The following is a 21,838-nucleotide window of genomic DNA, read 5'->3' on the forward strand; positions in this document are numbered from 1 at the left end:
TCTCTTAGCGGACTTCGGGCTTGCACCTCGGTTGGTCCCAAACTCGGCCTCCTCGGCCCGGCCGCAGCGGTGACAGCAGCAACAACGATGGTTGCAATGGCTGGCCCGCGCCGCATTGGCCGTCTCGGCCGGACCCTGGGCGCTTCGGTGCTGGCATCTCGCGCCGGTGCACCGCTTCGGCGGCCTTGGCTGTGCACCCCATTCTCCCACACTCCGTCCGCCGCATGGAGCTCGCTAGACGAGGGCGCTGCCAACCCGCCGCGCTTTGTCAGGCTCCCAGAGCTCTTCCCGACCCACGAGAACTTCACCAACCGGCACATCGGGCCCGACGATGAGAGTACCGAGCAGATGCTCAAGGCCTTGGACCCACCCGCCGAGTCCCTGGAGAGCTTCGTCAGGCAGGTCATCCCGCCCGACATCCTGTCGCACCGCGAGCTCTTCCCGGTCCCTCGCCGGGAGTTCGCCTCGGCGGCCTTCGGCGCCACCCACGAGGGCCACCAGGAATGGGAGGTGCTGAGAGTGGCACGGACCGCGGCGGAGAGAAACAAGTACCGGGTGAAGAACTTCATCGGCGCCGGCTACTACGGCACCATCACGCCCGAGGTCATCAAGCGCAACGTGCTCGAGAACCCGGCCTGGTACACCAGCTACACCCCCTACCAGCCCGAGATCAGCCAGGGCCGCCTCGAGTCCCTGCTGAACTTCCAGACCATGGTCTCGGATCTGACGGGCCTGCCCATCGCGAACGCCAGCCTCCTGGACGAAGGCACCGCCGCCGCCGAGGCCATGACCATGTCGCTGAACGCTCTTCCCGCCTCCAAGGCCAAGCGCCCCGGCCGGACCTATGTCGTCGACGAGACCGTGCTCCCGCAGACGGTCAATGTCCTGCGCAGCCGCGCCGAAGGCTTCGGTGTCGACGTCAAGGTGATGGACCTTTCCGGCCCTGACTTCTCCGAGCTGGAGAACCTGGGCGATGACCTGGTCGGCGTGCTGGTCCAGTACCCCGACAGGTACGGCCAAATCTACCACTGGGAGGCGCTCGCCAACACCGTCCACAACCAAGGCGCCATGCTCAGCGCCGCCACCGACCTGCTGGCTCTCACCCTGCTCACCCCGCCCGGCGAGTGGGGTGCCGACATCGCCTTCGGCAGCGCCCAGAGATTTGGCGTCCCCCTGGGATTTGGCGGTCCGCACGCTGCCTTCTTCGCCGTCCAGGAGAAGCATAAGAGGAAAATGCCCGGCCGCCTCATCGGCGTCTCGAAGGACCGACTCGGCGGGAGGGCCCTCAGGCTCTCCCTGCAGACCAGAGAGCAGCACATCAGGAGAGAGAAGGCCACGAGCAACGTCTGCACCGCCCAGGCGCTCCTGGCCAACATCAGCGCCTTCTACGCCGTGTACCACGGGCCTGTCGGGCTGAGGAAGATTGCCGAGAGGTGCAACTTGGGAGCGAGGGTCGTTCAGGCCGCTGCCCGGCGCTTCGGCTTCCACGTGGATCACAAACCCGTCGCATTCGATACCGTCGTCATCGGCTGCCCCGATAAGGCTCAACTCATCTACGGCCTTGCCAGGTTGGAGCACATCAACATCAGACTTGAGGGCCCTGACCGGGTCGTGATCAGTATCGACGAGACTGCCGAGGAAAGCGATCTGCTCTGCTTGATCAAGGCCCTCGACCAGGCCTCGCGTGAGGATCGCGCTCACGACCTCAATTCCGGCTCCGGATCGGCGGCTACGGCAAACCCCGCGGCTGCGCCTGCCGATTACATCTCGCTCCTCGCTGAGTTGCTCGCCCAGTGCCGGTCGGAGGACCCCCTGGCAGATGATCGGGAGCCGCTTCGGAGACAGTCGGCCTACCTGACTCATCCCATCTTCAACACGCACCATTCCGAGACCGAGCTGCTCCGGTACATCCACCATCTCCAGTCCAAGGACCTGTCGCTCGTGCACTCCATGATCCCGCTCGGATCCTGCACCATGAAGCTCAACGGCAGCACCCAGATGGCGCTCATCACGCTTCCCGGCTTCGCAGACGTGCACCCGGCGGCCCCGCCGTCGGACACGAAGGGATACTCCCTGATCATCGCTGCGCTTGAGGACCAGCTCAAACAGATCACCGCCATGGACGGCGTCTCCTTGCAACCAAACTCGGGCGCCCAGGGCGAGTTTGCCGGCCTGCGCACGATCCGCAAGTACCACAGGAGCAGGGGCCAGCCCCAGCGCGACATCTGCCTGATCCCCGTCTCGGCCCACGGCACCAATCCTGCGTCTGCCGCCATGGCCGGCATGCGCGTCGTGCCTGTCAAGTGCGACACCAAGACGGGCAATCTGGACCTGGCCGACCTCAAGGCCAAGTGCGCGCAGCACGCGAACGAGATTGCCGCCATGATGATCACGTACCCTAGCACATACGGCGTGTTCGAGCCCGAGATCAAGCAGGTGTGCCAGATTGTGCACGCGCACGGCGGCCAGGTGTACATGGACGGCGCCAACATGAACGCGCAGATCGGCCTCTGCTCGCCGGGCGAGATCGGTGCCGACGTGTGCCACCTGAACCTGCACAAGACCTTCTGCATCCCGCACGGCGGCGGTGGCCCCGGCGTAGGCCCCATCTGCGTCAAGAAGCACCTCATTGAGCACCTGCCGACCCCGGCGGTGGCGTCGGACAGCCCTAGGAACTACCCGGTCAGCAGCGCGCCGTACGGCAGCGCCGGCATTCTGCCCATCAGCTGGGCGTACAATGCTCTGATGGGTACGGCTGATCTATTCCTCCCCCCAACTTTTCGCGATGGCAAAAGGCTAACTCTTCTGATGATTCCCAGGAGCCGAGGGCCTCAAGAAAGCCACCCAGATCACGCTTCTCAACGCCAACTACCTGCTCAGCAAGCTGAAGCCGCACTACCCGATCCTGTATACCAACGAGCACGGCCGGTGCGCGCACGAGTTCATCCTCGACGTGCGGCCGTTCCGCGACTCGGCGGGCATCGAGGCCATCGACATCGCCAAGCGGCTGCAGGACTACGGCTTCCACGCGCCCACGATGAGCTGGCCCGTGGCCAACACGCTCATGATCGAGCCGACCGAGTCCGAGTCCAAGGAGGAGCTCGACCGCTTCGTCGAGGCCCTCGTGAGCATCCGCGGGGAGATCCGCGACATCGAGGAGGGCAGGGCCCCGCGCCAGGGCAACGTGCTCAAGATGGCGCCGCACCCCATGGCCGACATCATCGCCGGCGACGGCGACGGCGGCGCCAAGTGGGACCGGCCGTACACGCGCGAGCAGGCCGCGTACCCGCTGCCGTGGCTGAAGGAGAAGAAGTTCTGGCCCAGCGTGGCGCGCGTCGACGATAGTGAGTTCCCTCTCCTCTCTCCGGTCCTAAAGGGGCCGAATCGATAACTGCGTTGACAATCTTCGCTGACATATATTTCACAGCGTATGGCGATCTCAATCTGTTCTGCACGTGCCCGCCCGTCGAGGACACCACCGGCGGCCACATGTCTTCCGTTCAGGAGGTTTGAGCGCGAGCGGAGAAAAAAACCCGCCGATCCCGACCATGCTCTTCAAGTGGGAGAGATGGGGTAGTCTGCGGCGAGTAAGATCTGGCCGGGGGACGGCAAGCTAAAAGGGGGAAAGATTGCGCTTTCTTTCAACGAGGGTTTCAACAGCCCATGTACGAAATACCCAGCATTGAGCGTTGTATCGAGCGCAAAGGCAGGAAGAGGAAGGTGTAAGCGATGGGGTGGGAGGGGCTTCAACCCAGGGGTTCAATCAGTCAGCGAGCGCGAGCGTGTATTCAGCGGGCACGGATGACTCGCTTTTATTTCAACAAATAATTCAGGGCGTTTAGATGTAAAGGCATCCATCCATCTGGGGCCGGATATGCGGAGCGGGAGTTCAACAGCGGGGAAAAAATGGGTTTCATAGAAAGCATAGAGCTCAACGCGCTAGTTAAGTAGGTGGTTAGCAATGTCGGTTAGGAATACTGAAATGTGTTCTGTGCTCTTAGGTCGTGGCGTCGAGGTGGTCTTTGCAGGAAAGAAATGGGCTGGCTGATGTGAGATTGAGACTGGCAAGTTGAAGAATGACGGCCATCTTGAAGCAGTCCCAACACTCAGAGGGTGGTAAGCCGGAGCGAGGACAGGAGCAAATAACACTTCTACCTAAATCCCCCAGAACGCCAGGCCGTGCACTTTATATACAACTTCTTCTCCGGTAACTACATCCCTTATTTGCCCCTGCATGGTTTTCTTTTTCTATTTTTTTACCCACCTCACGCTTCAAACACCAACACCAACCCGTCATCGCCGGCCGTGACTATCCTCTCGCCCGTCTCGCCCTGCACGAAACCCAGCACGCCGCCGCCCGCCCCGCCGCCGCGATGGCCCCTCCACTCCTTCACCAACCCGGCCGTAGCCGCAGCCGCCGCAGCCGCCTGCCCGCCGCCGGCGGTGGCGCCGCGCAGGTCCCAGCGCCGCACGACGCCGTCGAGCCCGCACGAGGTGAGCAGCCAGCCGGCGGTGCCGGGGGCGGTGGCGGCGCGGACGAAGTCGACTTTCACGACGGACTCGCCGTCGTGGGCGCCGCGGATGTGCCGGCGCACGGCAAAGGAGCGGGCCGCGTCGAACACGGCGATGCTGCCGTCTACCGAGCCCGCGGCGAGCAAGGGGGTGGCTGGGGAGGGGGAGAAGGCGAGGGACTCGACGCTGTCGGACTGGACGGCCAGCGAAGCAAGGATGGTGCCGCCGGCTTGGGTTTGGGCGCTGCTGCTGGTGGCGGGTGGGGAGAGGCGGGGCAGGCTGATGATGCGGATCGCGCCGGCGGCGCCGCCGGCGGCGAGGATGCCGCCCGAGGGGGAGATGGCGAGCGAGTAGAGGCCGCCTTCGACGGCGAAGCGCTGGTCGGCGCCGGTCAGCGACACGACGGTCTGGCCGTTGTCGAGGACCAGGGACTTGGCGGCGGCCGCGCCCCACACGTCGTAGACGTGCAGCGAGCTGTCCTCGCTGACGGTGGCGAGCAGCTGGCCGTCGGGGGTCCAGGCACCGGCGGTGCAGGGCGCGGTGTGGAGGAAGTAGGTCTGCACGATTTGGATCGGGTTGGACGGGTCGGCGGCGTCGAGCGTCAGGACCCAGACGGAGCCGTCGGATGCGCCGTAGGCGATGGTGTTGGGGTAGTCGGGCGAGGGACAGGGGGCAAGCCAGATGACTTCCTCGGTTTCCCGGGATTCGGCGAGGAATTTGAACTGCGCAGAGACGGCGCCGGAGGGGGTCGGGGTTGCTGTCACGGCGTGGACGCGCACGCGGCCGTCCATGCCGCCGCTCACGAGGAACTCGCCGCGCGGGAGGGTGAAGGCTATGGCATTGACGCTGTCGGAGTGGCCGTCGATGGAGAAGAGGGACTGGAGCGCGATCGTTTGCGGGGATTGCGCGGAACTGGGGTCCGAGTTGTAGCTCGGCGGCAGCACGGGGCGCGAGACGGCAGCAGATGTGTCGATCACGTAGCCCTTACCCGGCGCGTCCTCGTCCTCGCCCTCGGAGCCGCCGGTGGCGATCAGGCTGGGGTACAGCGGGTGCTGGGCGATGGCGAAGACGGAGTCCTTGTGGCCGTCAAAGTAGGCGATGCTGTCGTTCTCCAGCAGGATCTCCTCTCTCTCGTCGTCGGAGCCCATAGCCACATCGCCCTCGGCGTCCTCGCCGTCAAGTATCTCCTGCACGTCATCCTCGGCGAGCAGCTCTGGCTCCAAATCGTCGCCCTCCTCGGCGGGGTTTCTGTGCGGATCGGACGACGACATGGTGGGCGAACGGCGGCGGACGGCTTGATAGAGAGGCGTCACCGGCTCGGGTAGCCGGGAAGGCTGGGCGGCGGAGGAGAGAGAAGGACGAAGGACAAAAAAAAAGGTCGTGGGATGTTGCCGCAGAAATATTACACCGTAACTCCATAAACGCTGCTCAGCAGCATCTGAGATGGGCACAATGGCGGGGGCGGGGTGATTTTTAATCCCTGTCACCCCCCAGCAAGCTTGAAAATTCCCTTGTTGCCGTGCTTGATAAGCAACCCCAACCCTCATCGAGACCGGTTCCAACAGCTTCTGCTCCTGCTCGCTGTGTAAGCGGTTGCCTGACTGCTTCGTAACTTCCATTTGCGCCGAATGACTCGGGAGAAAGAGCAAAAGCAATGGAGGCCTGGGCACCAGAAATTTAAATGGGAACGAAATGCTGACTTCCAGATTTCCCGAACCCATCAGAGAGGGAGGCCGTCAAGTGCCTTGCCCAGCCCTTCGTCTGGCCGTTCGAAAGGAAAGATGTTGCTAAGCTGTTGGCCGCTCTTAAGAGGCTAAAGCAACTTGTATAAACACAGCGTGTCCCTGTATGGTCTCTACCTATATACACAAATCTTTCCCACGCCGTCCTCTTGACGCTACAGCTTCGCATCCCGCCTCTTCTTCTCGTACAGCTTCACCTCGACGCCCTTGGTCTCTTCGCCGCCGTTCTTCAGCACGCGCCGCAGGATCTTGCCGCTCGGGCTCTTGGGGATCTGGTCGACAAACACGATACCGCCGACCAGCCACTTGTACTTGGCGGTGCGCTGCTCCACCAGCGCCTTGAGCTGGCCCGCCAGCCTCTCCAGCTCGGCCGTTGACATGTTCTTCCGGCCCGCCCGGGGCACCACGAACGCGCGCGGCCACTCGGTCGCCTCGCTCTGGTCGTAAACCCCGATGACGCCCGCGTCGGCCACCGCCTCGCTGCTGCACAGCACCGCCTCCAGCTCGGCGGGCGCCACCTGGTACGCGCGCACCTTGATCAGCTCCTTCAGCCGGTCCGTGATGCGCAGCCGCCCGTCGGCGTTCAGCGCCCCCACGTCCCCCGTCCGGAACCACCCGTCCGCCGTCAGCGCCTCCTCCGTCACCGACATGTCCGGCTGCTTGCTCCCCGACGAGAACACGCCGACCGGCAGGTACGCCAGCAGCAAGCAGGGCGCGCGCACGAGCACCTCCCCCTCCACGTCCACCGGGGCCGCCGTCGTCTGCTCGCCGGCCTTCTTCGCGTACCTCCGCCCGTCCGCGATCATCAGCTCGACGCCGTAGTGCGGTCGGCCGGTATCCCCAGCCTGCTCGCGCATCTCCTTCTCGCCGATGCCGCGCTGCATCGCCGTGCTGCACGTCTCGCTCAGGCCGTAGCCGAGCCGGACGCGGAAGCCGCAGCGCCTGTAGACCTCCTCGACGACCTCGTGTCCCAGCGGCGCGCCGCCGGTGACGCCGGCCACGACGCTGGCGAACGCGCCGCCGCGCGCGTACGGCTCGACCACGGCCGCCTTGGCCAGCATGACGGCCACGGGCGGCGCCATGTGCAGGTAGGTCACGCGGCGCTGCTGGACCGCGCGCACCATCGTCTCGAGGTGGAAGCTCGGCATCGTGTACACGGTCGCGCCGGCCGCCACGGCCAGCAGGAACACGTTGCACAGGCCGAAGACGTGGTAGAAGGGCACGTAGCCCAGCCAGACCTGGTTTGAGCTCTGCCCTTGGCCGGGCCGCGGCGTGGCGCGGTGGTAGTCGGCGTCGTGCCACAGCGAGGCCACGGAGAAGTTGAGCGCGTGGTGCGACAGCAGCACCCCCTTGGAGCGGCCGGACGTGCCCGACGACCAGAGGATGACGGCGGTGCGGGTGGCGGCAGCCGAGGGGGGGAACACGGTTGCCGTGCTGGGCGGGGCGGACTTGGTGGTCAGCAGCGCCTTCCAGTCGGAGGAGGAGCCCGGGGCCGAGGAGGCGGGCGGTTGCGCCGGTTGCGGGTCCGGGTAGGTGTCGGCGGCGGCGTCGACGGTGAAGATGGGGATGGCGGAGAAATAGGCAGCGTCCTGCTGCTGGGCCAGCGCGTCCTTCATGGCGGGGAGGCAGGCGGTGGCGGTGATGATGGCGCGCGGCCGGGCGTTCTGGAGGATCCAGGCGATCTCGGCGCTGGTGAGGGCCGGCGACACGAGCGTGGCGGTCAAGCCGGCGGCGAGCGCGCCGAATAAGACGGGAGCAAATGACAGGCAGTTTGGCAGCTGGATCAGCACGATCGGGGCGATCTCGGGCCCGGCCGGGCACGTCGGCGTCGGCGGCAGCTTGACCGTGTCCTTGGGGTCCAGGCCCAGGGCCAGCAGCCCCGCGGCGACGGCGAGCGCATCCTTGGAAATGCGGCCAAACGTGAGCGTGCGGTCTGTTGTGTTTATTTTATGGCCGTGTTAACTAGTAGCCTGCTTCTGTCTCACCACAGCCAGCAGGGCCACCTACCCGACTTGTTGTCGACGAAAATGGGTCGCTCCGGCTCTGTCCTTCGCAGTCGGTGCTCGGGCGGCACGAAGTCACTGACGAGCTGGAACGGCTGGCTGAAGGCGAAGGCGAAGGTGTTCTTGTAGGGCAAGCTGCCCGCGGGCGACCCCGCATAGGCGACTGCCCCCGAGCTGGAGGCCATTGGTCGCCAGGAAAGGGAGAGCTGTGGATCTTCACCAACAAACTTCAATTTGTCGTCGATGATCTGCAATCTCCAATGCGCAGCTGAATCTTCAAATCTTCGGATGATGTCCTGCACCAATACCGCCAGGGGTGCCTCGTCGGCTTTATCCCGCTGTGGCCGGGTTGCTCTCACTGCATCTGTGCTTCATCCTCTCGGTTGCCGTTGCCCGAGAGCCGGCGCCCATCCGGCGGCTCGCTGGCTCGGGAATTGCTGACCTTGCATTCAGGGACCCTGGCTGGGACTGGTTCCGCCCCGCTTCCTCTCTCGGACAGGGGCCCACGGCAGTTGGATCCACGGCTCTTCCGGGGCCCCAGGGGCCCGAGCTTGGGGTAGCTATTCCCTGCGCACTGTGTACGGATTAGTGTAGGTACGCAACCTGGAAGGCACAGTAGACCAGGTCTAAGTAGTCCGCGACTTTGTATGTGAACAGCTGTGTATGTCGCTGGGGGGACTTTCACAACACGCTGGAGAAAAACTGGTGCAGGAGATTACGTTACCGCGATGGATTTGGACCAAGGACGAGGTTACGTTAGGTATTTACCTCGGATTTCAAAAAAGGGAGTCGAGTCACTGTGCCTGCAATCAGCCTAAAATCAGTTTCCCTGAGCTGGAACTCGTGCATCCTGCAATGCAGCCAGCGAGTGTCTCGTGCATGTCTGCGGCCAAGCAACTCTGTCTGCATTGAGCGTCAGTTCTGCGTCCTGTCAACGGCAACCAGCACATCGCAAGAGGACTCTTACTGCGCCCGCTGGGCGAGGCAGCAGAAGATTATTTCAAACACGCCCAATCCCGAAGTGTCCATTCGTAAATGCCCAGCTCGGTAGGACTGGAACTCCCTGCTCAGAGTCGGACGAACTGGCGTATGCAGCCCGATTATTCGTGATTAGCTCCGCTATGGTGTCACGGTTGTACTTGGGCTATGCCGGGGCGAGGGAAACGCTGGTTGCTGGTCTCTGCCTTGAATGGCTTGAACAGTTGAGTGACACAGACCGAGTCCGCATGGATCAGGGATCCTGCACGCAACCAGTTCCAGTTCTGTCCAAGCGGGAGGCTTGCATCTTTGGTGCCGGGGCCATCTCATGGCGCGAGCCTTTGTGCGACGGCGATACATGTAAGTGCTCTCTTGTGTAACGAATGTCCTCCACGTTGAATCTCATCCCGGCAGAGTGGCTGAACCGTGGACTCCATGACCGCGCCTAGAGCTTTCCAGAGTCCCTCTTCCTTCCAAAAGGGGGAGAGCTGAGCTGAGCCGGGGCTGTGATGAAGGGACAGACAAACAAAGAATAGTTGGACACGAATATCTTTGATTAATTAGCTTATGTTTCCAATCTGCCCTCCCCGACCTAGCTTGATTCAAAAAGCCGCCCTGATGCCGTGAGCCGTGATACCTAATTAGTACACTATGCCCTCCCTCGCAGGCGCTTCATCGTCCTCTTTTTTCATCCAATACAGCTACTCGTTCCCTGAAACGCAGTGCATTATAGTAGTATGCCCACAGTAGCCCGCCATTCTTGCGCCCCGGAGTTGACAGTCAGAGGAAGCCCTAACCGCGAGGCTTCGGCGCCGTCGATCTTCAGATAGTCGCCTAGGTAGCCGTGTTCCGCGAGTGTAAGCCCCAGCGGATAGTAATAAAAACTTGAAATAAAGGAGACCAGCCCGGGAAAGGGCAAAAAGGGGGTGACGACTCACCACTCTGCGCTTCCAGCTCCGCCTTCAGCCCCTCCGCCAGCCGCAGCTCGATGCCCAGGACGGACTTGACCTTCTCGTTCACAGCAACCAGCTCGCGCCGCGACACCCTGTACCCGTCGCGGGCGCTGCCGTCGACCAAGCCGACGTTGACGCCGCGGACCAGGCCGGCCAGCTCGTCGCGCAGCTCGCGCAGCTCGTCGCGGAGGGCCTCGACGTGGGCCCACTCGCGCCCGCCGGGCTCCAGCGCGCGCGGCTCGGGGCCCGCCCGCCGCCCCTCGGCGGCCATGAGCATCAGGCCCGACGCGAGCAGCGCCGCCCGCTGCATGACGTGCTGCGCGTGCCGCCCGATCTCCCCCGTCTGCAGGCCCGCCACCTCCTTGACCAGGTTGAGCGCCGCCGCCAGCCGCCCCGCCTCCGCCACCACCCCGTCCAGCGGGCCCTCGGCCCCGCGCAGCTCGCGCCGCGCCCCTTGCAGCAGCGCCAGCTGCGCGCACGCGTGGTCGACGACCGCCGGCAGCCCGTCCGCGAGCGTGATGGCTATTGTCTGGATGAGGGGGGGCGGGAAAGGCGCGGAGCGAGGGAGGCAGATTAGCGTGGTGGTTTTACCTCTGTGTGAGGGCGATTCTGCTGTGGGGGGGTTGTTTGAAAACGTGGAAGAGGGAAGATGGGAAAGGGGACAGGGAGCAGGGTACAGGGAACAGGGAAGACGGGAGGGGTGCTTACCATTCTGCCGGTCTGTGAATGATCCTACCTACCAGGATGGTGGCTTCGGGGTGAATATGAACGTCATGGAACCCCGCGGACGGCAGGGAAGCAAGACACAGAAGCAGTCTGGTGAAGAACGTGTGTGGTTTGCGGAATCGACCTCGATACGAGGGAGTGAAGGTTGCTAAGTTCGGGTAGCTACCTTACCTGAAGTGAGCCAAATGGCCCCCCCAAAAGGAACGCCACAGAGTCTGCGAGGACGGGATAGCGCAGGGATGACCTGCCTTGCGGTGCTGCAGCCTGTCTCGGCACCTGGACTAGCGGCGGCGTCCCAAATCGAAACCCACGAGGGCATCGGCAGTACGCGTTGCTAGCAGCTGGACTCCTACGAAGCGCACAAAGTTACGGCTCTCATGTCAAGTCATATCGCCGGGTTTCGTGCCCATCCGTTCAGACTACCTAGTCATGGTCGAGTTTGCGTGCCCCGGGCTCGCTCGGAGAATCAATATGGAGCAATCCCCATTTGGCCGTCTAAGGCACATCTCGATGGAGGGGCGGACCCGACACCATTCCGCCAGGTCGGTCCCATGATGCCGGCTTTCCCTTGTCGCCACCCTGGAAGCAGTGTGACCCCGTGAGCGGGTTTGGCGCCGCCACAAGCAGATCCGCTTGCCATGGCTGGGTCTCGGAGATACCAGGTACCGCGTGCTGCTGCACAGCTGCAGCGAGAAGCTGCGGCGGATCTGACGTGGCGGGCTCTCGCCCTCTGGGTCGCCGACCAGCGAGCGCCGGCAGCCGCGGCACGCCCCCTGAAATCCAGATGCGGAAAGGTCACGGGTCGGTCTGCGTCTCGTCATGGAACAGATGGGACAGTAGTGGACACGACGGGAGCTAGTTATCGGATTTGGCCCCAATTGACCAAGTGATGCCGGTTGCTTCGTCGGTGATCCCTGTCGTTTTCGGCTTCTAAGCGACGCCTCTCGAAGGGACTCTCCCCCCACCTGCAGGACACGCATACAATATCTGACTGCGGCAGCAGGACACTGGCAAACACGACGGCAGCGAACTGGAGCGGGTTCTCGACCGCAAGCTTCAATTCCAGCGCGCGATCGGCACCTTCTCCAGAATCTCCTCGCGTCCCGCTGGCTACTGCCGGACCAAGGAGGAAGTTGAGCCCAGCAGTCACTCCCAGATACACCACGACTGGCCGTCCAAGCTCTGGAAAGACACCATGAGGTGTACTCGTCGTGTCGACTTCAAATCACCTGGGGCAAGCTTCAAAGACGGTGCGCCAAAGCAACACTGCGCTGCGGGAAACGGGACACGGGGTATCGAACAACAATGCGATACGTCGCCATCAGCGGCACCACGGCAATTCCTCCCTCACACCCCCCCCCCCTCCCTCCTCCCCCCCACGAATCATACAGTTTCAATATATCTCCTCATCTCCCTGCGGACACGGACACAGTCAGTCAGCGAAGGCTCAAGACAGACAACAGGTCAGCCGCCCCAGGCGCGCACTCGGCACTCACCAATCAGTAACGGCCTCATCCCAAAGGCGGATCTCGTGCTCTCTCGTGCCGCCGAAATGGTCGACAAACTCGTCGCCAAACACCTCTCTCGCGATGCTTCCCGGGCGCATGAACCGGTCGTTCGCCTCGCGCAGGCTTCTGGCCAGGCGGACTCCCTTATCGGCGGTGCCGCCGACGTCCTCGCCCTTGCCGAGCGGGGGGCAGGGGATCTGCAGCTTCCGCTCGACGCCGCGCCAGCCCAGCGCCAGGACGGCCGCCAGCACGTAGTACGGGTTCGCGTCGGCGCCGGGGACGCGGATCTCGAAGCGCGTGGCGCCCGGCTTGGCCGTCGGCGGGGCGATCAGCCGGATCGAGGCGGCGCGGTGCTCCAGCCCCCACGAGACCGTGACGGGCGCCCAGAAGTTCTCCACCAGCCGCTTGTAGCTGTTGATCGTCGGCGCCACCATGGGCATGACGTCCGGCAGCCCGTCCAGGATGCCGGCCAGGAAGTGCCGGCCCAGGTCGGACAGGTAGGCCACGTCCGGGTAGGGCGGGTCCGGGTCCGGCTCCCCGCGGTACAGCAGGTTGTTGCCGCTGCTGGCGTCGACCAGGGACACGTGCATGTGCCCGCTGTTCCCCGGCAGCCCCTGCCGCGGCTTGGCCATGAAGCACGGCGTGATGCCGTGCCGCGTGGCCACGGACTTGACGACGTACTTGAACAGGCTCGCCCGGTCGGCCATCTGGCTGATCTCGCCGAACTCGAGGGCCGCCTCGTACACGCCCGGCCCGCTCTCGGTGTGCCAGCCCTCCAGGTCGCACCGGAACGCCTGGCAGGTGTTGAAGACGTCGTAGTAGTAGTCTTTGTTGTGGACCGGCCGCGTCAGGCTGTAGCCGAACATGCCCTCCGTCAGGGGCGGGAGTGACTGAGGGGTGTTCTCTCTGAGGTATGCGGCGGTTGATGGGGTGCCGCCGGAAGCGGTGCTGGGGGTTTTGAACTGGTAGAACTCGTACTCGGCTGTCGCGCGGGTACCATCAGCTACTGGCCCGTTGCCGTCGGACGGATGGCGGGGGAGGATTCCATCACCCACCTCCTGCCATGGCCGCGTAGCCCTTGGCCGCGAACTTCTCCACCTGGGTTTTCAAAAGACCCCTGGGACATGCCGACACGGGGGCCTTCGTGTCGGGGTCGAAGAAGCTGACCAGAAAGAAGGGCACGTTGTTCTCCCACGGGATGCGGCGGAAGCTGCTGAGGTCCGGCACGGCAATGATGTCCCTGTACCCGTTCTCCTTGTTGCTGACCTTCAGCTCCCGTATGTACGTCATGTCGTGCATGTCCCAGCCGAAAACGACCGAGCAAAAGCCGAAGCCGGCCTCGGCGATGGACAGGAACTTCTTCTTGGAGACGAGCTTGCCGCGGAGCATGCCGTCGACGTCGACGCCCGCGAGCTTGACCGCGGTGTCATCGGCAAGCAGGGCCGGGAGATCCTCGGCTGTGATCTCCATTGGCGAGGATGTAGTTGCCTAGTGGTGTCTCGAGCGCGGATATCAGGACTCCCTTGGAGGTTGGTGCGCGACGAAGTTGCAGTTGAATGCGAGCGCAGGTGCCCGCAGGAGGGGCGGAGGAGGGGCGGGGAGAGGGGGAGAATTGCGAGGGGTCCACAATGCGAGTGCGTAGCAGAATCACAGCCCGGAGACAGTAATTCAGCAGTGGGCACGACAAGTGGTACCCCAACTCGGGCTTGCAGGTTTGAATATTGTGGTCTGGAGCAGGCACGAGATCAAGGGGATAAGCCTTGCCCCCGGTAGGCCCCGCGATAAGCTCGGAGGGGCCCTGCAGTTAAGGGAGCACCGGAAGTGCCCAATCAAAACGCACATTGCTGGGAGCTAGTGAACGACCCCCACCGAACCCATCCGATCTTGCAACCTTGGAAGCATGGTTCCGAACAACTCAATCAATCCAAATATCCGGCTCCATTTGGATTGAGTTGCCTGGATCGCGGTGATAGTTGAGTTGTTTGTGATTGGTTGAATCGACGCAAATAATTGCAAATCGCCATATATATCCCTAACCCTGACGTTTCCCCCCACTTTTTTCCATGCCCTACCCACTTTTTCTTTCCCCTACCTGGCTCTCTGGCTCTCTGGCTCTCTGGCACCCTGGCACTCTGGCTCAATGGTACGGAAGTACTTGCAATGGCTGAATCGCTCAAAAATGCAATGAAATCGAGAGAGGCCAGTTTTGTTTTTTTCTGACTAAGCAACTTGCTGACATAATCGCTAGCGCCCTGCCCACATCGCCTATGGCACTTGCTGGGCGGTCGGTTGGCTCGGCTAAGGCCCTTGTGATACAATGTGTCTTCATGACTGGCTCCGTTTGCGTTACCAAGCCCAGAAGATGGGAAAAACCAGGGCGGTTGGTGGTGGCTGTGGTGGCTGGATGCATGGCTGGGAGGCATCTTGGCGAGGTACACGGTCTTGGCAAATAGACAACTCAATCAACTCAAATCCTGGGCTATATTTGATTGCCAACAGGGCCGAATTGGGTTGATTTGCGTTGAAGTTGATTGAATTGAGTTGGATAGATTTGCGTTGTTCGGAACCATGCTTGGAAGTTGCTGCGCACACTTGATAACATTTTCCTTTCTCATTTCTGCCCAGTTAGTCTCATGCAGCTTTCCTCATACCTACCTCTACTTTCTTTTCACTGAGAGAGAGCGGTAGCTGAAACGTGCACATGCGGGCGAATTGGGCAGCTGGGGGAAAGACTCTGCGACGTGTACATCGGCAGGGTCTCTAACTCACGTAGTAGGCCTTGCCCTTGTGGTGCATCCTGCCCGCCGGAAAACCGAGAGAGCTTCAAGGCTTCAAGCCTCGTCTCCGCCTGGCTTAACCAACTTGAAGCTCGGTGGTGTAGAATCTCGCTTCAACGACTTGACCGCCTTCGCCCAGAGGTTCAGCACAACCCTCAAATGTCGGAGCATAACCGGGCTTCCTTGGCTGTTTGCCAGCACGGCCGCTGTCTTGATCGCACTCTTGATCTGTCGCCCGTTCAGCGGGTGCTCAGCAAGCTCCTGAACGCCGTCGTCGTCGTCTGGATGCGCGAGCTGTGGACGACCAGAGAATGCAACTTCCACCCGCCGGCAGCCCCATGCGGCTGTAGGCGTCTGTTCACCGCAAATGCGGCAAACTTGTTTTCGGCTTTCTCAGCCGTCTTCTTTTCTTTGAACGGATTTACTTCCACCCGTTCCGTGCCTACCATTCGTGGTCAGTTACTGAATTCCTCTTAAAGGCATATTGGGAGTAGTCCGGGAGTAAAATGGTTGTCTCGGAAGCAAAGCGACGACTCCTGAGACGGCCCTTAACGGGGAATCAACAGCAGTAATTGTTGCTTACAGCATGAGCAAGTCGACTTCTGTGACTGGTAAAGGTCTTTCACGTCGCAAATTGCGCCTTTGGCGGCATCTACCACGGCTTCTTCTTCATTCGGGTGGCTAGCGGCGGGCTGAGAGGCGTCTGAACGCCCAGGGGTGGGATATTCTTCACCCGCAGCCTTGAAGCTGGCGGCAAGGCGTTCTGCCGCTTCGTTGGCGGCGTTGAACTCATCGGCCATGGCCGCAATGGTATCTTGGAAAGTAGTATCGGCCATTTCGGGGGGGTGAACCGGACAAGAAGCGGTGTGGTGAAGCCAAATACCTAGGTAAGGTAACTACCAGGCAGGGACAGATTGCTAGGCAAACCGCAGAGCATCTGAGCTCGGCTACGTGTAGCTGGCATTATACCACTTTCATACGCCGTTCATCTGCCGATAAGAATGGTCAGGCTCGCCAGTCAGAAGCCTTCTTGCCCCTCAATCGTGGTACGTCTTGGAAGAGCCTGGTCAATGCGCAGGTTGGGCTATCAATGCAGGAGAGCCGGCCCTTTTCAACGGCGGCTACGGAAAGTACTGGGCACCATCAGACATAAGATATCCAATAAGAATCACCTCACGGGAGGGGGATGCGTCCTTGCTGCCTGCTTACCGCGCTACGAACTTCGCGAAGGTAGGTAGGTACCTGAGTCAGCTCCCCCCAATTCGCGGCTCACTAGAAGACAGATCCCATCTCACAAAAGCTTTCTCCTCCATCTTTTGGTTCCAGCATACTCTAAGGGCTCGGTACGCCTCTCCGTTACCGCCTTGTGAGCGGAGATCTGCAGAATGACTACGCTTCGATTTACGCACTGGGATGAGACAGCTGCGAAAGAGAGGGCGAGGCCGCTACCCTCGGCGACATTCGAAGTCTCCGACTCGCTTTGCAGCAGCTGTACCGAGCTGCTTGAAAGCCCGCTAGGCGCACAAGTCCTTCTGCGCAGTACATTCCGGTCTCTCACCCGCTCCAGCCTATCTTGTTCCCTTTGCGGGATGATACGCCACGGGCTTCTCGGGGCTGCCGACGGCGCAACAGATATTGTCTCGGTTCAACCTGGTTGCAAGCTGGCTGAGCTGGTCAGTGATTCTGAACAAGCGACCCAGATTTGGGGTCTGCGGCAGATAAGCCAGCACTTCATGATAGACTCTAGCTCAGAACTGGAAGTCATAATGACAAAGGGCTATCCGGGATTCAACCTGACCACTGCCGCAAAGACGGGAATCCGAGCCCAGGAAGCTCACTGGGGACCAGGAGGCTGCACAGCCCGCCGGTTGCGCCGTCGTGGTCTTGGCTTCAGGTCAATCAACGCGTGATGTTCCCCGAAGCAAGCGAGATCATGGAGTACTTCATTCGGGTCATCCAGGTCGAAACATGCGAAGGGAAAACGGGCGCCACAGGCCGGTTGACGGTACAGGGTATATTGCGGCCTGTTCTTGCGGTAAATGAAAGAATTCGACGCAAGGAAACGGAAACAGTTTGGCTAGCATCAGAAAAAAAAGGACCCCCGTCTTAGTTTACATGTACGACGTTGCTAACTGGTGAAAACTAACTAGGTAGCGTTGGCAAGATCTGTGACGCATCCGATCCGACGCGAAAGTCGCATGCCCAGGCGGTTGTATTCGACGACGAGGACGAGATGGCCAGGACGGCCATGTGCCTACCTCTGGCGGATCTATATCCGCCGGGGGAAAAGTTTCGTGTGAAGTGTCTCATTTTGGAGCCAACGGAGCAGTGTGTCACCTGAAGAACCCGCAATCCAAACTCTTGGAGTTCCGCCGCCTTGGATTGGCCGTCTTTGGGGATAACGAAAGGCCGTTCCTCGGTCTCGGGCTTCCGCTTGGTCGGGGTGGCAATACGTCCGAACGGGGGCGACGAGGCCGCCCGTGGTGCTGGATATTACCTAGGTATTTGATTGAATTTGTTCATACAAATTTTGGGTAGTGCTTACACAGTACAAAGTAGGTGGTTGGGATTCTCGAACAGTGTATTCCGTGCGGAAGAAGCTTAAGGATTGGTCGGTCGGGAAGGGGGAAGGGAGAACCGGTCGGGAATCCAAGGGATCTGAAGCTGCTCTCGGCTCATTGGCCAATGGCTAGGTCCCCACAACCGTTTGCCCGGACTCCGAGGACAGGCTTGCAATGCGGGGCGGCCGCGGCTTTCCTCGGCTGAGAGCAGGGGTAATGTCACTTGCCGGGCACGTCGGCGAGGGTTGCTGCTGCACGTGCAAAAGAAGGAGATGGTCACAAAGTGCGAGAAATCCGGTCTCGGATGTCGACGACCCTTGGCAAGAATAATATCATCTCGGGATCTTGTCAAAAGAGCTCCCGCGCTTGAATTCCTCTTCTATTCCTCAAGGACTCTGAGAAACACCGTCAAAGCCAAGACTGGGATCACAATCAGACACCCCCGCACTCACTAACTAGCGGTCTCCAGCGGCCCGCCCCAAAATCCCACCGATTCCCTGCAGCTCCAGAAGCCGCATCCACTCCCTGCCTTGAGCCGAGGACAGTAAATATTCGGCGCATAAGAATCAAGGCCAATTCACTTCTCGGAACGAACTTCAGTGAGAAGAAGCGAGGGGCAAAGACCGAATCCAGACCGAGACGACCACTACACCATGGCACTGAACCTTAGAGCCGGACGGCGCGCTGTCAGCGGAGCCTTGCGTGTAAGTCGGAGGCCCGGCTCTCAGCTTTTCTCGATTCTGCGGCTCTGACTTTTCTGACTTGTGTCCAGCCCGTCGTGGCAGCGCCCACCAGCCGTGCCTCCCCCCGCCGGGCATACGCCACCGCCGAGCCGGATCTCAAGGCGACCCTGAAGGAGGTGATCCCCGCCAAGCGCGAGCTCCTCAAGAAGGTCAAGGCGCACGGCTCCAAGGTCATCGGCGAGCTCAAGGTCGAGAACACCATCGGCGGCATGCGCGGCCTCAAGGCCATGGTCTGGGAGGGCTCCGTGCTCGACGCCAACGAGGGCATCCGCTTCCACGGCCGCACTATCAAGGACTGCCAGAAGGAGCTGCCCAAGGGCACCACCGGCACCGAGATGCTTCCCGAGGCCATGTTCTGGCTGCTGCTGACCGGCAAGGTGCCGTCCGTCGCCCAGGTCCGCCAGCTGTCGCGCGAGCTCGCCGCGCAGGGTCAGCTGCCCGAGCTGGTCAACAAGATGCTCGACGACTTCCCGCGCGACATGCACCCCATGACCCAGTTCGCCATCGCCGTCGCCGCCCTCAACTACACCTCCAAGTTCGCCAAGGCCTACGAGGCGGGGCTCAGCAAGGCCGACTACTGGGAGCCCACCTTCGACGACTGCATCTCCCTGCTCGCCAAGCTGCCCACCATCGCCGCCAAGATCTACCACAACACCTACCGCGGCGGCGGCCCCCTGCCCGGCGAGATCGACCCGGAGCAGGACTGGGCCTACAACTTTGCCGCCATGCTCGGTAAGGGCGGGAAGGAGAACGAGAGCTTCCAGGACCTGCTGCGCTTGTACCTCGCCCTGCACGGCGACCACGAGGGCGGCAACGCCTCGGCGCACACCACCCATCTCGTCGGCAGCACCCTGAGCGACCCCTTCCTCAGCTACAGCGCCGGCCTGCAGGCTCTGGCCGGGCCCCTGCACGGGTACGTGCTTCTCAATCTTTTTTTCTTTTTTCTTTTTTCTTTTCCCCGATGAGCAAACATTGCTAACCGCATACGCTTTGCTTGCCCTGCTGCAGCCTCGCCGCGCAAGAGAACCTCCGGTGGATCCTGCAGATGAAGGAGGCCATCCCGGAGTCGTACACGGACGAGGACGTGCGCGGGTACATCTGGGCGACGCTCAACGCGGGGCGGGTCGTGCCGGGGTACGGGCACGCGGTGCTGCGCAAGCCGGACCCGCGCTTCGAGGCGCTGATGGACTTCGCGGCGGCGCGGCCCGAGATCGCGCGCGACCCCGTCTTCCGCCTGGTGCAGGCCAACAGCCGCGTCGCGCCCGACGTGCTGCGCCAGCACGGCAAGACCAAGAACCCCTACCCCAACGTCGACTCCTCCTCCGGCGTGCTCTTCCACCACTACGGCTTCCGCGAGACCCTCTACTACACCGCCACCTTCGGCGTCTCCCGCGGCCTCGGCCCCCTCGCCCAGCTCATCTGGGACCGCGCCCTCGGCCTGCCCATCGAGCGCCCCAAGAGCATCAACCTCGAGGGCATCCTCAAGCAGGTCGAGGCGCAGTAACGGGGACTTTTTGTTTTTGATGGTGAACCAGTGTGCTGTTGATGTTGTTGTGGTTGTTGTTCTTGTAACGATGTTTGATGTGCTGTATAGCGTCTACACGAAGGATTTCAAATTTTGCTATGTGCGAAGATCAACAGTGTGTACAGTGTGTGGGTTGCTGTCTGTCTGTGTAGAAGCGCCGCCGGCTGAGTGATGGTTGCTTCGCTGGCTCGTTTCTATACCCCCCGATCAACGCTCTGCTTTCTGGCAGTGGATGAGTAACCTACGGCGTACCTCACTCACACAGACAGAGAGCTGCTACTGCTGCTGCTGCTGCTGCACCCCCCCTTCCCCCCTTTCTCCCTCCCCTTTCTCTGGCTTCTCCGCACATCGTCTCCGCGTGTCGCATACATCCGTTCTGTGGGGAAGCATGTCGCGGTACCGGACCCCCGGAGCGGCCGGTGAGAGAATGGCATGCAGATCATGGTCCAGCACGTACATACATACATGACATGGGAGCCAACACCCCTCCCGCAGCTGGACGGACGAGTGAGAACACTACCCTGCGATGGCATGTATTTTCCCGGTTCCTGTCCCACGGCGGCTGGATCCCCGCTCGCTGCGTTCGAGCTTCCGCCTCCGTCCTTCTGTTCCTGGATCCGGGGACGCACTGACGTGATTGTGTTCGCCTCGCGGCTCCGAGACGAGTCGGGCTAGGGTAGTTAGGCGAGGCGAGGCGAGAAGCGATGAGCCTGTTGCCGCGATGACAGAGCCCGGCGAGCGGGCTGCTGCGTAGACCCGCACGTGTTTACGAGGGCGAGTTGCCTGGGGAGATGGACGTGATCCTCGTAGCTGGTTAACCAGTTATCCGCGCCAATGGTATGGCCCTGAGACTTGCGATTCTCTTCCCTACCATTGCAATATACTCCGGTAGCATTGTGTGTAAGCAGAGGACAGCGCGGGGATACATATTACACATGCCGCGGACCTCCGCGATCTGGGGCTCCTCGGTTCTGGTCCAGGCTGATTTGGGTCCGCGAGCGAACCCGGTTCGTTGCCCAGTCGAGTCACACCCTTCATCTATTCTGTTGCTATTCCTGTCTCGGGTCTCGGAGGGCAGACCCGTGCACACTATATGCCAGCTGAGGACGCAACGCATGGTGTGCTGGCAGCAGCAGCACGACATCGGTACGGATACAGGAGGCATATTGCCCCGTTCGTTTGACGGGGCGGGCGTCCAGTAGATGAACGCGTCGACCTGATGAGAGAGAGCCCTTGAGCAAGTATACTGCGGAACGTCACACCAGAGGGGGCTGTTTGCATGTGCGTTGCGGATGGCCCCGTCCATGTAGCAGCAGGAGCGGCACCGTGCAGGTGGCTGGGCTCGAGTGTTACGGCAGCTGCAGTCAAGTCATATAGGGTTCCGGTCTCCCTCCCGCTGTCAACGAATGAAAACGGGATGTTGGGGGCTGAACCCAAGTTCCTGGCCGCGGCGGACGCGCGGGTCAACTCTCCGTGTCCGGGGAAAGACACACTCCTCGTGGGGAGCACTACTGGCACGGGCGATGAAGGACCTTGTTGAGGGCTTTTAGTCAGCCTTCCATCGGCCTGGAGCGGGAGTTGTTCGTCCGAAGCTTTGTTTGCTGTGCTGGTCTGGCCCGGGTGGGTTGAGTTGCATTGGACCTGCTACTGTTAGTTCAAGCGAGCCTAGGGTATGGCGTTGTCTCGCCTTGGCCCTGTTCCCGGCTCCGAGTCATCCGGGGCGGAAAGCGAGGCCTGATGTTGCCGCCGGGTGGTGGTATGTGGAGGTGAAACGGGCACACGAGAGGGGAGAGCGTGGGAGAAGACACGA

The 21,838-nt window shown here is 61.7% G+C and overlaps 7 protein-coding genes across 7 annotated transcripts; 2 read left to right on the plus strand and 5 right to left on the minus strand.

Moving 5' to 3' along the window:
* On the plus strand, window positions 1-3,889 carry THITE_2111253 (uncharacterized protein). The gene is made up of 3 exons (XM_003651172.1): window positions 1-2,749; window positions 2,820-3,344; window positions 3,428-3,889. Exons 1-3 carry the CDS (start codon window positions 97-99, stop codon window positions 3,511-3,513), a joined length of 3,264 nt encoding a protein of 1,087 aa, XP_003651220.1. The 5' UTR covers window positions 1-96; the 3' UTR covers window positions 3,514-3,889.
* Window positions 3,806-5,971, minus strand: THITE_2111254 (uncharacterized protein). Its single transcript, XM_003651173.1, has one exon. The coding sequence runs from the start codon at window positions 5,781-5,783 to the stop codon at window positions 4,266-4,268; it is 1,518 nt and encodes a 505-aa protein (XP_003651221.1). The 5' UTR covers window positions 5,784-5,971; the 3' UTR covers window positions 3,806-4,265.
* A 130-nt stretch (window positions 5,972-6,101) lies between these two features.
* Window positions 6,102-8,653, minus strand: THITE_2111255 (uncharacterized protein). The gene is made up of 2 exons (XM_003651174.1): window positions 8,262-8,653; window positions 6,102-8,187 (listed from the first exon to the last, which is right to left on the minus strand). Exons 1-2 carry the CDS (start codon window positions 8,440-8,442, stop codon window positions 6,410-6,412), a joined length of 1,959 nt encoding a protein of 652 aa, XP_003651222.1. The 5' UTR covers window positions 8,443-8,653; the 3' UTR covers window positions 6,102-6,409.
* A 1,085-nt stretch (window positions 8,654-9,738) lies between these two features.
* Window positions 9,739-10,470, minus strand: THITE_2111257 (uncharacterized protein). The gene is made up of 2 exons (XM_003651175.1): window positions 10,174-10,470; window positions 9,739-10,069 (listed from the first exon to the last, which is right to left on the minus strand). The coding sequence occupies exons 1-2, from the start codon at window positions 10,463-10,465 to the stop codon at window positions 9,963-9,965; spliced, it is 399 nt and encodes a 132-aa protein (XP_003651223.1). The 5' UTR covers window positions 10,466-10,470; the 3' UTR covers window positions 9,739-9,962.
* A 1,811-nt stretch (window positions 10,471-12,281) lies between these two features.
* Window positions 12,282-14,188, minus strand: THITE_2111259 (uncharacterized protein). The gene is made up of 3 exons (XM_003651176.1): window positions 13,478-14,188; window positions 12,411-13,404; window positions 12,282-12,328 (listed from the first exon to the last, which is right to left on the minus strand). The coding sequence occupies exons 1-3, from the start codon at window positions 13,890-13,892 to the stop codon at window positions 12,298-12,300; spliced, it is 1,440 nt and encodes a 479-aa protein (XP_003651224.1). The 5' UTR covers window positions 13,893-14,188; the 3' UTR covers window positions 12,282-12,297.
* Window positions 14,189-15,253: 1,065 nt separating this feature from the next.
* On the minus strand, window positions 15,254-16,035 carry THITE_2086378 (uncharacterized protein; the record flags this gene model as incomplete). Its single annotated transcript, XM_003651177.1, has 3 exons — window positions 15,254-15,493; window positions 15,562-15,641; window positions 15,783-16,035. 3 exons carry the CDS (start codon window positions 16,033-16,035, stop codon window positions 15,254-15,256), a joined length of 573 nt encoding a protein of 190 aa, XP_003651225.1.
* A 2,019-nt stretch (window positions 16,036-18,054) lies between these two features.
* On the plus strand, window positions 18,055-20,134 carry THITE_2111261 (uncharacterized protein). The gene is made up of 3 exons (XM_003651178.1): window positions 18,055-18,464; window positions 18,533-19,416; window positions 19,512-20,134. Exons 1-3 carry the CDS (start codon window positions 18,414-18,416, stop codon window positions 20,005-20,007), a joined length of 1,431 nt encoding a protein of 476 aa, XP_003651226.1. The 5' UTR covers window positions 18,055-18,413; the 3' UTR covers window positions 20,008-20,134.
* Window positions 20,135-21,838: the final 1,704 nt, after the last annotated feature.

This window comes from Thermothielavioides terrestris, chromosome 2 (genome assembly GCF_000226115.1).
Source record: "Thermothielavioides terrestris NRRL 8126 chromosome 2, complete sequence".
Classification (NCBI taxonomy): domain Eukaryota; kingdom Fungi; phylum Ascomycota; class Sordariomycetes; order Sordariales; family Chaetomiaceae; genus Thermothielavioides; species Thermothielavioides terrestris.

Coding starts and splice junctions, on each gene's coding strand:
- THITE_2111254 (XM_003651173.1), bottom strand. CDS start 5,783: ATGTCGTCGTCCGATCCGCACAGAAACCCCGCCGAGGAGGGCGACGAT.
- THITE_2111253 (XM_003651172.1), top strand. CDS start 97: ATGGCTGGCCCGCGCCGCATTGGCCGTCTCGGCCGGACCCTGGGCGCT. Junction 2,750..2,819: donor GGCGTACAATGCTCTGATGG/GTACGGCTGATC, acceptor GATGATTCCCAG/GAGCCGAGGGCCTCAAGAAA. Junction 3,345..3,427: donor CGTGGCGCGCGTCGACGATA/GTGAGTTCCCTC, acceptor TATATTTCACAG/CGTATGGCGATCTCAATCTG.
- THITE_2111261 (XM_003651178.1), top strand. CDS start 18,414: ATGGCACTGAACCTTAGAGCCGGACGGCGCGCTGTCAGCGGAGCCTTG. Junction 18,465..18,532: donor CTGTCAGCGGAGCCTTGCGT/GTAAGTCGGAGG, acceptor ACTTGTGTCCAG/CCCGTCGTGGCAGCGCCCAC. Junction 19,417..19,511: donor CTGGCCGGGCCCCTGCACGG/GTACGTGCTTCT, acceptor GCCCTGCTGCAG/CCTCGCCGCGCAAGAGAACC.
- THITE_2111259 (XM_003651176.1), bottom strand. CDS start 13,892: ATGGAGATCACAGCCGAGGATCTCCCGGCCCTGCTTGCCGATGACACC. Junction 13,405..13,477: donor CTACGCGGCCATGGCAGGAG/GTGGGTGATGGA, acceptor CCCGCGCGACAG/CCGAGTACGAGTTCTACCAG. Junction 12,329..12,410: donor GATGAGGCCGTTACTGATTG/GTGAGTGCCGAG, acceptor CCGTGTCCGCAG/GGAGATGAGGAGATATATTG.
- THITE_2111257 (XM_003651175.1), bottom strand. CDS start 10,465: ATGCTCATGGCCGCCGAGGGGCGGCGGGCGGGCCCCGAGCCGCGCGCG. Junction 10,070..10,173: donor GGAGCTGGAAGCGCAGAGTG/GTGAGTCGTCAC, acceptor ACGGCTACCTAG/GCGACTATCTGAAGATCGAC.
- THITE_2111255 (XM_003651174.1), bottom strand. CDS start 8,442: ATGGCCTCCAGCTCGGGGGCAGTCGCCTATGCGGGGTCGCCCGCGGGC. Junction 8,188..8,261: donor TTTCGTCGACAACAAGTCGG/GTAGGTGGCCCT, acceptor TAAACACAACAG/ACCGCACGCTCACGTTTGGC.